This window comes from Nelumbo lutea, chromosome 4, assembly GCF_056320005.1.
Source record: "Nelumbo lutea isolate HS-2025 chromosome 4, American lotus-T2T, whole genome shotgun sequence".
NCBI classification, from domain to species: Eukaryota; Viridiplantae; Streptophyta; class Magnoliopsida; order Proteales; family Nelumbonaceae; genus Nelumbo; species Nelumbo lutea.
The window spans coordinates 11,183,947-11,196,728 of NC_142687.1; the positions used below are offsets into that span (position 1 = coordinate 11,183,947).

General features: G+C 39.7%; 1 protein-coding gene across 4 annotated transcripts in view; it reads left to right on the forward strand.

The window, feature by feature from the left end:
- The window catches only part of ATM (Serine/Threonine-kinase ATM-like protein), a 177,266-nt gene extending 165,041 nt beyond the window's left edge, over positions 1-12,225 (forward strand). For all 4 annotated transcript variants that reach the window (XR_016112830.1, XM_088984113.1, XM_088984112.1 and 1 more), the window contains 7 exons: positions 2,809-2,855; positions 2,944-3,043; positions 9,980-10,111; positions 10,246-10,380; positions 10,466-10,531; positions 11,026-11,169; positions 11,828-12,225. Coding sequence is in view for 3 of the 4 variants with exons in the window: in XM_088984113.1 (XP_088840239.1) it covers positions 2,809-2,855; positions 2,944-3,043; positions 9,980-10,111; positions 10,246-10,380; positions 10,466-10,531; positions 11,026-11,169; positions 11,828-11,905 (702 nt within the window). In the remaining variant the exon portion in view is untranslated. The remainder of the gene's footprint in view (positions 1-2,808; positions 2,856-2,943; positions 3,044-9,979; positions 10,112-10,245; positions 10,381-10,465; positions 10,532-11,025; positions 11,170-11,827) is intronic.
- The last annotated feature ends 557 nt before the right edge of the window (positions 12,226-12,782 follow it).

The following is a 12,782-nucleotide window of genomic DNA, read 5'->3' on the forward strand; positions in this document are numbered from 1 at the left end:
GTGCCACAAATACATTTTACTCTTTTTGAACTGACTCATAGACTCTATAACATGAAGGCCGGTCGTATTCTCCAGCATGTAGAGTCCATCAACCATACATCCCCTACCAATCGTCCTCGAGGCCAGATCCCAAATCACACAATAGGTAGGGAAAAAAGTCACAGAACAGTTTCAGGAATTTGTAACACTACTAACTGAGAACAAATTCATAGGGAATTTTGGAACATTAAGAACATCGGAGGGGAAGAGAGAGAGTTCCTTGACCAGCTATGGAGGTGTATGATCCATCAGCTAGTCTCACTTTATCTCTTCCGGAAGGAGGGTGATAAGTTTGAAAGTAAGAGGACATACCAGTCATGTGTTTTGACGCTCCAGAATCGATGATCCATGGAGAGTCAAGGTTGTGAGAAGCAGCATGGAAAGCTGTGGCAGGATTACCTGATATGGATGCAAAAGAGATGGTGGGAGGAGCATCCACCTGGCAAATTGCTCTACCATAAAGCTCCAAATGGTCACGGAAGGAGTTTACAATATCCTCCCTTGGGTCAGATCTAGAGTAGCTATGTTGGCCATGTGGTGTTTGAGTCACAGTAGGAGTGGAGGGCTGATTCTCCCGAGTAACCATATTGGCCATGTGGTGTTTCTTGGTACTTTGTTGCCCGGGTCTTCTAATTACATCTGAGCCTTGCTTCTTAGGTAAATTCTGAGCCCACTTTGGTTTCCCATGGAGATCCTAACAAGTATCTTTGGTGTGTCGGGGCTTCTGACAATTAGTGCACCACAAACACTGCCTTACAGAGCTGCTACAGTCCACAACTAGGCACTTGCTGATTTTCGGTTTCACAGAGAACCAAACACAAACACTGCAGCTGCAGTACTAGTTTGTATGACCTACCCTTTGTAGGAGTCCACAGAACAATATACGAACACTGCACTTGCAGTGTAACCAGGTCTAAATGACCTACAATTTTACAACTTTCATGCAGCTTCTCAGTAGGAACAGCAATACAAGTGCTGATATCCACACCTAATTGGTAGGAACAGCAATACAGTAATACAAGTGGTGGTTCACCACACCTAATCGGTTGATATCCACTTTCCAGGGCAGCCGAACAGTCACTTAGGGTTTAGGGTTCAACAACAGTCCCTTAGAGAGCTGAATAGAGCAACACACAGTCGGAGGAGGGAAAACAAAATAGCCGAACAGTCCTTACTCAGATTTTTTGGACATTAACAGTCTATCGAAAGAGTGCAAGAAGAGAACCATAAACAGAGAAACTTCAGTTCAGTACCCAGGTCACCCGAACTGTGAATAGGCAGTACACTCATGGACCCAATCTTCTCTGATGGCCAGAACCCTTCTTCGTACATCTGGGATGGTTTTCTACAGTCTTCTTAGCCGAGCAACCCCAGAAAACATGTAGCAGAACCCTTTTCTGCACTAGGAAGTTGAACAGTCAGCTTTCTTGTAGCAGAACCCTACTCGGCAGTGAAGACTAATCGCAGCATTAGAGAATGCTTCCTCTTCCTTGTCTTCGAGCATCAGGACTATAGCTTCTACGCAGCAGTGAAGAGAGACCTCAGCTGGTTGTTTTCCAGGCCTAGTCGGTCCTGCTCTGATACCATGTTGAGCAAAAGAAGAAGAAAAAGAAAGGAAGGAAGAAGAAGAAGAGAGAAGAGGCTGCAAACTTAAGCCCTCAAAAGTACTACTTCATGCGAGTGAAGCATTTGTATTTATACTATACTAGCCGTACAACACAAGAGGACTACAAAATTACAAAAATACCCCTGCATGTACTAAACCTGCGTACAGTACATATAATACACCTGTCAACAAAAACTATGTCATAGCAAGGGTGGCAATTTAAAATTTCAGTTATTCAAATGCAAATGCATTTGTATTCAAGGCTCAAGGGGGTGCTGGAAAATAGGTTTCATGAATAAGAAACTTCTCAGCAAAGACCATGGAGGATCTAGAGGAAGAGTTGGCTTTGTTGATGAGGGTGATGGCTGCCACATTCAGCAACCCTCATAGGTAGGCTTCCAAGGCTATCAGTTTCTCTTATGGTATCATTTTCTCTCTCTTTAAAAAGGTATTGTCAAGGGGGATATGATGATTTTTTGCATAACCAACTTCTAGGTGAGATTGGGGAAGAATCACTTTTGAGAAACTGGAGTGGGATTGGTGTGCTTGGCAGGCCTATGCCAATGATATGCAGGTATCCGTGTATATAGTCTTAGAATCCAGGAGTTGTCCACACAACTTCTGTAAGAAATGATGTGGATATTAAACATATGTTGATAGAAGAATTTCCTCAGTGAAGCAATTTATTGTTTACATTGCCAAACAGTTTATATTGAAAAAGAAAGGTCATTCAATACAATTTTCATTGGTATTATTGCTTGTTCTCAACTTGCTTCAGTGCATTGTACTTTGTGTATGTAATTAAATGGACTGATGACTGCCCTGTAGTGCACTGATCAGCTTGTGGGCAGTTCTAGACATATCGGGTTCATCATCTGTCTTTGTTTCTCATTCTCATTTCCAGCATAATCTTATAAGTTTCTTTTCTTAGGAAATTTATAATTTATTACTCAAATCTAGGATTCCTTTAAAAATTACAAATGTTCCTATAATCCTGTATTGAATCATAGTTATTTGAGGAATGTTTGTACTAATGTGCATATATTTTGCATGAATGGCATGTATGTTGAGTGGTTCATTTTTTAAAATTAAACTGCAAGAATGTAAAGAAAAATGCATGGAAATAGGGGTGTTGCATTTTTTTAATTTGATCTTGTATTTAGGCAAAAGATAAGTGTGAGGCCTTTCAGAAAGTCTGTGAAAACTTCAGGTCTGTCTTTCCCTCATCTACTTGTATTTTCACCAACTTCAAATTTTAGAATCCTTAGGGTTTAACTCTTGCCTTAAATTTTGTGCAGACCTGTCATGCATTACTTTTTCTTGGAGCGATTCTTACAACCTGCTGATTGGTTTGAGAAAAGGCTCACTTACACACGTAGTGTGGCAGCTAGTTCAATGGTAAGTTTGTTATATTGTTGTCCCAACACTTAGGCCCTCATTTTCTTTTTCTTTTGGAGGGTGGGGGTGTGGGGGTATGAGGTTATATGACTTGGGCTTACTCTGGTACTCCAGGATAGTTTCTTGTGCTTTCTAGCATTCATAGTTTCTCTTTTGAAAATAACCTTCATATTGTTCATAGATCAAAACAGCAATCCATCTAAGTATCTTTTCTTTTCCCCTTTTGTTTTAGTTTGTTTTGTCCGTTAATGTATGTTCTCGTTTAATTCATTTTGAGTATTTGCAAATATAGGCATGCACCCCATACTTAGACTTTAGTTGTTCTCCTTCTTCCGTCAATGATTTTGTAGAGGAGATGGGCCGAATGGCCCATAGACTGTCATTTCATGTTATGTTATGTTTCTCTTTGTTATGGGCCTTATTCTAGGCCCATACTCTGTAATGTTCTGTTTTTTGTATTTTTCTGCCCACTCAAGGGCATATCTGTAATTTATCAAAGATTTACACCTTAATAAAATGTTTAGAGTGTTAGAGTGAGGTAATGTTCGAACCTCTCACTCTCTAACACTCATTGCAACAGCTCTCTCTCTTCTCTTCCTCTCTTGTTTGTTGTTTTGTTGTTTTGCATCTAATCTCAAACAGTTCCATACATCAAGTGAATTGTTTTTCAACTTGGTATCAGAGCGGGTCGTTGCTTGGCGTGTCCCTCATGTGGTTCTAGTTCAGCCAACTGCATGAGGAGGTACTAGGGCTGAATGTTTGCAGTTATTCACTTGGTTCTTGGAGGTCATTGGGGGGTGCCCAAGTTTCTATACACTTGGAGAAGGGTTCGGTGACCAGGAGGAATCAGAGAGCAAGTTTTTCAGCCTGATTTGAAATCAGAGAAAAGGGTTTTCAAATCTAGCTCAGAGAGCAAAGTGTTTGGCCTGGTTTGAAGTTCAAACCAGAGATACTGTAAGTTGTTTTCTCAGTTCTTTGCTGAGTTATTTTTGTTATTTGGGAGGACTGTTAAAGCATTCAAAGCACACCTCCATTTGGCCCACTGTTGCTGGACTGATTTCTAGGTTATTCTGGAAGTGTGGTTCAGCTGTTATTGGGCTTCCAAACTGTTGAAAAACTTATCTAAATTAAGTGGTACAAGCCTCTACTTTAGTTCAGCTGCTTCTTGGACCTAGACAAAGTGTTCTTGAAGTGATTTTTGCTTGTTAACAGTGAAGTGTTGACTGTTGCATACATAGTGTTTGTAAAAAGTCCTCTTAGGTACTGTGGACTATTCTCTTTGTTCTCCTTGGGAAATTATTGTTGGGAACCAAGAACACATATTGTTTGGAGGCCTGCTGATTGTTCCTTGAAGGCTGAATCAGGGTTTCTTCTCTTTGAAAGTGTTGCCACCAAACTTGGTTCTCACGGCTGTCAGTTCTGAACTGAGTTTGTGTGTTGCTGTGTTTGCTATTGTTTCAACTCAATCTGAGTTCTTTGAAATCAGATCACTTTTAAAGGCTTGTCGAAACCCTAATTGAAGTTGTTACATAATGGACTTCTCAGAAATTGAGAACAAGAGCACTGTTGAATATGGATATAATTCGGGAACTACAACCGATTCCTTATTGGCCGTAACTACAGTTAAATTGGATGGAACCAATTATTTGGCCTGGTCACAATCCGTAAAAATCATATTTGCAGTAGAGGAAAGTGGGGGTTTATCTCTGGGAGCAAGAAAGCTCCCCGAGAGGAGGATCCCTCTTATGAGAAATGGGTGCAGGAGAATTACACAGTGATTGGGTGGCTTGTGAACTCAATGCAGCCACAGATTAGCCAACATTACCTGTGGATGAACTCGGCTAAAGAAATCTGGGATAGTGTTGCAGAAACTTACTCCCAAAAGTTGAATGTTGCTAGAGCCTACAAATTGAGAAGTGATGTGAAGAATCTAAGGCAGGGGGAGAAGTCACTTGGAGCATACTTCTCAACCCTGAAATCTCTATGGCAAGAGATTGATTTGATAGAGGTTGTGACATGGGATACCCCCAAGGATGTTGGAACATACAGGAAATTGGTTAAAAGGAATAGGGTCTTTGAGTTTTTGACAGGGCTGAACTCTAAATATGACATTACAAAGCAAAACATCTTGTCCAAGGAAGATGTTTCATTGTCACAAGCATATACTTTGGTCAACAATGAAGAAAGTAGGAGGCAAGTGCAGGTTCAAGGAGTCAGTATCAATGATCATTTTGCAAATATGGGAATTAAACCCAAAGGGGTTACAGGAGCTCATAGTGGCACAGGAAGGAAGGAGGTGGTGTGTGAATATTGTAATAAGCCAAAACACACAAAGGACAAGTGCTAGAAATTGCATCCCAATCTTGTACCTATCAGATTCCAGAAGAAGAATGATAGTAGAAATACAGAAAGTGCACATGCAACCACAAGCACAGATACAGAGGTTGAGTCTACTAGTGCACAGTTGGCAGCCATGAAAGCTGAATATGAGAAGTTTGGAAAGATGATCAGCCAGCTTGAAGGTGTAACTTCATCATCCAACCCTTCTGGAAGTCCAGCCACCATTGCATTTGCTCACTCAAGTATAAGGGTTTCTGCTAACCATGCATCCACCTCAGGTAATCACAAAACCCCTTGGATCATAGACTCAGGTGCTTCTGATCACATGACCAACCTTTCCACTTTGTTTGTTTCATATGATTTACTTCTTGGTCGTGAAAAATCACCTTAGTTGATGGTTCTCTTGCCCCTATTTCTAGCAAGGGAACTATCAAGGCTATAGACTCCTTACTCTTATCTTCCACTCTTCATGTACCTAAATTAAATACCAACTTATTATCTGTAAGTAGCCTGACCAAGTCATTGAATTGTTGTGTAACCTTTTTCCCTTCTCACTGTGTGTTTCAGGACCTGAAGTCTCAAAAGGTGATTGGGAGTGGCCATGAAGCGAATGGAATATACTTGCTCGACACCCCTGGCCAATGCTTTGATCATCCCAAGAATGTTGCTTTTGGTTCTACTTTTCCCGAGTCTGTCAGTCAAATTATGTTGAGTCATTGTCGGTTGGGTCATTTACCTTTTTCTGCTTTAAGTCATTTGTTTCCAAAACAGTTTAAGGGAGTCAGTGTGTCCAGTCTCAATTGTGAGTCCTGTCAGTTGTCAAAGCATTGTAGAAAAAATTACCCTGTGAGCAATAAAAGATCATCTTTTCCTTTTCATATTGTGCACTCTGATGTGTGGGGGCCTTACCACTTATCTTCTATGGGGGGTTACAGATATTTTATCCTGTTTATTGATGACTTTTCTAAATTCACTTAGATATACTTAATGAAATCCCGGGATGAAGTCCCAAGAGAGACAATTTCATGAGCTTGTTTTAACTCAATTTGATACTAGAATTAAGGTTTTCAAATCTGACAATGCAAAAGAGTATTTTGAGAAGAGTTTATCCTTGTATCTCTCTGACATGGGGGCTATTCATCAAAGCTCTTGTGTTAGAACCCCTGAACAAAATGGAGTCGCTGAGAGAAAAAATAGACATATTATTGAAGTTGCAAGGAGCCTTTTGTTTGCCTCACATGTTCCCACAAGATTTTGGGGTGATGCTGTACTTACTACTACCTATCTCATAAACCATATGCCATCTTGGGTTTTAGGGTTTAAATCCCCATTCTGTCTTCTTCATCCAGACAATGATCTCTTCCCAATTCCTCTTCGTGTGTTTGGTTGTACCTGCTATGTTCACATTCCAAGTGTGCAGAGACATAAGTTTGAACCGAAAGCCCACAAATGCATCTTCCTTGGTTACTCCCCCACACAAAAGGGTTATTGTTGTTTTGATCCAAAGACCGGCACCCGACATGTCTCTATGGATGTTACCTTTGATGAAATTTCTCCTTTTTATGGTTCCTCTCAAGAAGGACATTGTCCACAGGGGGAGAGTCTGTCACAAGTTTTTGCTCTTCCTCTTCCTGTCTCAGTTGAGTCTCTTGACAAACCTATATCCTCACCAAATGAATCAAAGGAGGATCAATCACTTCATACCTCTTGTCCTGGTGCCCCTATTTCTTTACCTCCTCGTCCTACTCATAATCCCAAAGTGTATCTAAGGCAGAGATCCAGGAATGAGCAAGTAGTTTCCCTTACAACAAATGAGGCTCATACATTCCCAATCACTGATGAGATAACAGGTACTGCTTCAGCTCCTTTGGAATCATCCTTCCCAGACCTTGATGTCCCCATTGTTGTTAGGAAAGGGAAGCGGAAGTGTACTACACACTGCATTTCCAAACACCTTTCTTATGACCTGCTTTCTCCTTCATACTTTGCTTATCTCTCTTCTGTTGCTTCTAACCCCATTCCTAGATCTGTCTCAGAAGCCCTTAGGATTCCAGAATGGAGAGATGCCATGGAGACTGAAATGGATGCTCTACATGCAAATGGTACTTGGGAGGTGGTGGATTTGCCTGAAGGGAAGGATCCAGTTGGGTGCAAGTGGGTTTTTACCATTAAATACAGGGCTGATGGAACTATTGAGAAGTACAAGGCCAAACTTGTTGCAAAAGGCTACACACAGACATATGGGATTGACTACCTGGAGACTTTTGCCCCTGTTGCCAAGATGACATCTATGAGGGTTCTTTTATCTCTGGCAGTTCACTTTGATTGGCCTCTCTATCAGTTAGATGTAAAGAATGCATTTCTGAATGGTGACTTACATGAGGAGGTCTACATGTGTCTTCCTCCAGGGATGTATGGGAAAGATATGCAAGGAAAGGTATGTAAATTGAAGAAATCATTTTATGGTCTCAAACAATCTTCTAGAGCCTGGTTTGAGAGATTTAGAGCTGCACTTGTTAAATTCGGCTATGTTCAGACACAGTTAGATCATACTCTGTTTGTGAAGAAAAGTGGATCTCTAGCAGTGTATCTCATTGTGTATGTTGATGACATTATAGTGACTGGTGATGATGCCTCAGGCATTCTGGCCCTTAGGTCTTTCCTCCGTACAGAATTTGAGATTAAGGATCTGGGGGAGTTGAGATACTTCCTTGGCATAGAAGTTGCCAGATCCAAGGATGGGATTCTTATTTCCCAAAGGAAATATGTCCTTGATTTGTTGTCTGAAACTGGAAAATTGGGTGCAAGACCAACTGCAACTCCCATTGATATGAGTCACAAACTTTCAGCTTCGGATGGAACTTTGTTGGAAGACAAAGGGGTCTTTCAGAGACTTCTTGGGAAGCTTCTGGACCTATGCATGACTAGGCCAGATATTGTGTATGCTGTCAATTGCATTAGCCAATTCATGCATGCTTCTAGAGATACTCATATGGCAACAGCAGAACGGATTTTGTGCTATCTGAAAGGCTCTCCAGGAAAAGGAATTCTATTTACCAAGCATGGTCATCTGAAACTTGAAGCCTATACTGATCTGGAAATATTGATGATAGAAGATCTACTTCAGGGTATTGCAGTCTGGTGGCTGGTAATGTTGTCTCTTGGAGGAGTAAGAAACAATCTGTTGTGGCCCGATCCTCCGCAAAAGCAGAATATAGAGCCATGGCACATGGAGTCTCGGAATTGTTGTGGCTAAGGTCCTTAATGGAAGAACTTGGGATTGATCATGACAAACCCATGATGTTGTACTGTGATAATCAGGCTGCCATCAACATTGCTCACAACCCGGTACAACATGATCGAACCAAACATATTGAAGTTGATCGACACTTTATTTGAGAAAGAGTCTCCTCCGGTGAAGTGTGTCTTCCATTCATTACTTCTGAAGGACAATTGGCAAATTTTCTCACCAAGGGCATTTCCAAGGCTTGGCTTCATCATGACACTGGCAAGCTGGGCATGATTAACATCTATGCTCAGCTTGAGGGGGAGTGTAGAGGAGATGGGCCAAATGGCCCATAGACTGTCATTTCATGTTATGTTATGTTTCTCTTTGTTATGGGCCTTATTCTAGGCCCATACTCTGTAATGTTCTGTTTTTTGTATTTTTCTGCCCACTCAAGGGCCTCTCTGTAATTTATCAAAGATTAACACCTTAATAAAATGTTTAGAGTGTTAGAGTGAGGTAATGTTCGAACCTCTCACTCTCTAACACTCATTGCAGCAGTTCTCTCTCTTCTCTTCCTCTCTTGTTTGCTGTTTTGCTGTTTTGCATCTAATCTCAAACAATTCCATACATCAAGTGAACTGTTTTTCAACTGATTTAGTTGTTCCCATGAACTTCTTGTTACTCTAGTAGTTTTGTTTTTTTCCCAGGTGCCCAAAATGGGACATTCTAGAGATATATCTGGAGCATTAATCATTGACATCCTACAGCATGTTCCTTCATTGAAGATTTAGTTATTCCTTTGAGCTTTTCATCACCTCTGCAGTTTTTTTGTTTTTTCATTTTCTGCTTCAGAGGTGTCCAAAGACAGGACATTTCTGTAGTATTGTCCTTTTTTGGTAGGAAAATAAGCTACACAATGGGGGTAGCCCTCCCCCAGACCCAGGTGAAGATGGGATTTGATCCCAAGTCTCTGCTACAACCAGCCAGAGACCTTACCAACAAGCCAGCTGCCACCTTCAACTATGGCTCTGTGAAAACAGATCTGTCAAAACCTCTGAATACATAAAAAGAAAGGTGTTCATGTGTTAGCTCTCCACATTAATGCTCTACCTTCAAAGGTGGAACTAACCAGTTGCGAGTTCAACAATTTAAACCGAGGGCATTTACCTCCATATACAATTTTCAATTTATAATTTCTAAAATCTTTACATTTCCCTGCAAAACAATATTTTTGGAATTTAAAGTATCTGTTTTTCTTTTTGTATGTGTGAAGCTGCATAATCAACTCTAGTTACTTTTAAGTCACTAAAATGCAGTATGGGCATTGCAAAATAGTCATAATGCTGAAATGAATGATCTGAACTCAGGTAGGCTATATTGTTGGTCTGGGAGATCGTCATTCCATGAATATCCTCATTGATCAAGCCACTGCAGAAGTAGTTCACATCGATCTTGGTGTTGCCTTTGAGCAGGGCCTGATGCTGAAAACACCTGAACGGGTATGTTTGTGTTGACCATTCATTTGATCTTTTACCTGTCTGATCTTCCTAAGTTTGGCAAGGACTTTAGAGTTTTGCCTGGGGGCAGACAACTCTCCTTATTGTTCATGGGTTATGTTGACTACCTTTGGCAGGTTCCTTTTAGGCTCACAAGAGATATTATAGATGGCATGGGAATCACTGGAGTGGAGGGTGTTTTCAGAAGATGCTGTGAGGAAACTCTATCCGTTATGAGGACAAATAAGGAAGCACTTCTGACCATTGTCGAAGTATGATTAACCAGCATAATCTCCTTCCTAAAAGTAAAGGCTAATTGTTTTCATTTCTTGGTAACTGGTAGGTGTTTTTCTGCAGGTTTTCATCCATGACCCTCTCTACAAATGGGCTCTATCCCCTCTGAAGGCTTTGCAGCGTCAAAAGGTATTTCAGTTTGAAGAAATCTACTTATTCTTCATTGTGAGAGGATTAGTTATGTCCATACAAGTAAACAAGATTTTGCACCTGTATATCATCATCATCACCACCACTACCACTTGGTCCCATTCCACATGCTCTGAAATGGCTGTCGTTACTTGTTACGTAATGAGATGCACTGTTTTGAGCAAGAAACATTAAATCAGGATTCATGAGAAGATATGCCAAAGGTTTAATTGCAACTTGAAAAGTAATGCGATCCCCCTCCATCTAGACTTGTGGACTAGAAATGCCAAGCAATGCTCAATACTGGCAGAGTTATAAATGCGGCAACTATCTGTTGATAGAAGTTACTACAACTAAAACCTAAGTGCAGATTTTGAATTTTCTACAGACCTACTGGTTTTCTTTTAGAATTGGAAATATGAATATGGATCGGTTTGCATGTTATTTTGTTGAGTTTTTCTACCAATGCAATCCATGTCATTTCACTTTCACAGGAAACAGATGATGATATCGAATCAAGTTTGGAAGATTCACAAGATGTATATGAGGGGAACAAGGATGCAGCACGTGCATTGTTGCGTGTCAAACAAAAGCTAGATGGATACGAAGAAGGTGAAATGAGAAGCGTGCATGGCCAGGTAATTCTCCAGCCTATATCAGTTTTGGCAACATGGAGATGCTTTTTTTTTCTTGACAGAACCTGCTTGTTTACTGAAAATGCAATGTAAAGACGTGGCTAAGTGGTTTAAGAGCATTTTGATCTACCAACAATGACACAAAAAGTGTCGGCATGGATTGCATATTTTGGTAAAACCTAAAATGCAAGATACATCCATACAGTTCATTTCCTCCTGATTATGCTTATGATTTAGCTGTGCATTAAAGAAAAAGAAAACACCTAAAAAGTGATTATATACATGGAGATGTTAAAGTTTTTAATTATATATATATATATATATGATAAATTTTGTCTATTTAATGTAAAAATATGGCACAGATTATTTCAAAAAATGGAATATTTTGTTACTTGTTTTTTCTGGTTTCTTCTTTTTTTCTTGTGTCTTTTTGGTTGTTAATTCTGTCAAGTGTCAACCTCAACGTAGTTTTTCTGTATGATGAACTTAGAAACGCATGGTCCTTTTATTAGCTAGACAGGAAAAAGTGATCCAAAGAAGTTGATTCTGCAGGGTGATCAATAATTTGCTTTAAGGATTATCTTCCAGTTAGGGAATTCCCTTTCTGTTTTGCTTGTTTCTATGACATTCAATTAATTTAATATTGTTGGTTTGCGTGCAGGTCCAACAACTTATACAAGATGCAATTGATCCAGAGCGTTTGTGTCAAATGTTCCCTGGATGGGGAGCTTGGTTGTGAAAAGAAATGTTTACTCGTTCTTAGCAGCTGTGGCACCTGAACACATTGTACAGGCATATTTTTCTCTTTTGAGGTTTTCATTTTTCCTTTTCTTTTGTTTCATGAGTTGAGATTGTGTATTGGGTGTCATTTGTGTATTCAATTGTAAATTCTTGCACAGTTGTACCATTTTTATGTGTCTAGCATCTATATGATACGAAGTAATGTCTTTTTTTGGTAGAAAGATACTAAATAATGTCAATGCTCTATTTCTGTAATCATGTTTGAGGAAAAATAAAATTGAGACAGAGAGAGAGGGCTGTTCAAGTTTTCATGCCAAATTTATCTGTCATTATTTTCAAGGAAAATAACATAAAAAGGCAGATGTTGAAAAATGTGCGTATAGAATAGCTATTACATTTTTTCTTATATATTCATTTAATGGTGTGGGAGATATCCGGCAACATCTAAGGCTGGGAAGAATGTCAGGTTTGATGTTGTCAAGATCACCTCTAAGGCGTCAGTTTCCAAAATTGCATCTCCTCTGTGAGCCTTTCTGTTTTAATTTATGATTCTTTTGAGGGATACATCAAAGCTAGTTGTCTTAGACAATGGGACTCTCTTTCCCCTTTTGTTTCTTTTTGCTATGGAGAGTTTCTCTAGTCTTTTAATTAATGCAAGATGCAAGGTCTTATTATTCATGGTATTTCTGTTTGTAGTGCCCATGAAGATTGTCACATGTTTTTTTCTATTAACATTTTATTATTTTGTAAGGCCTCCAGGTTTGAAGCTACTGGTGACTAATGTTATAGACATTCTTGAGTTCTTCCAAAATGTTTCTAGACAAATGTTTAATTTTAACAAATCAGGCTCATTATCTTGATTTTGTCTTTTAGAA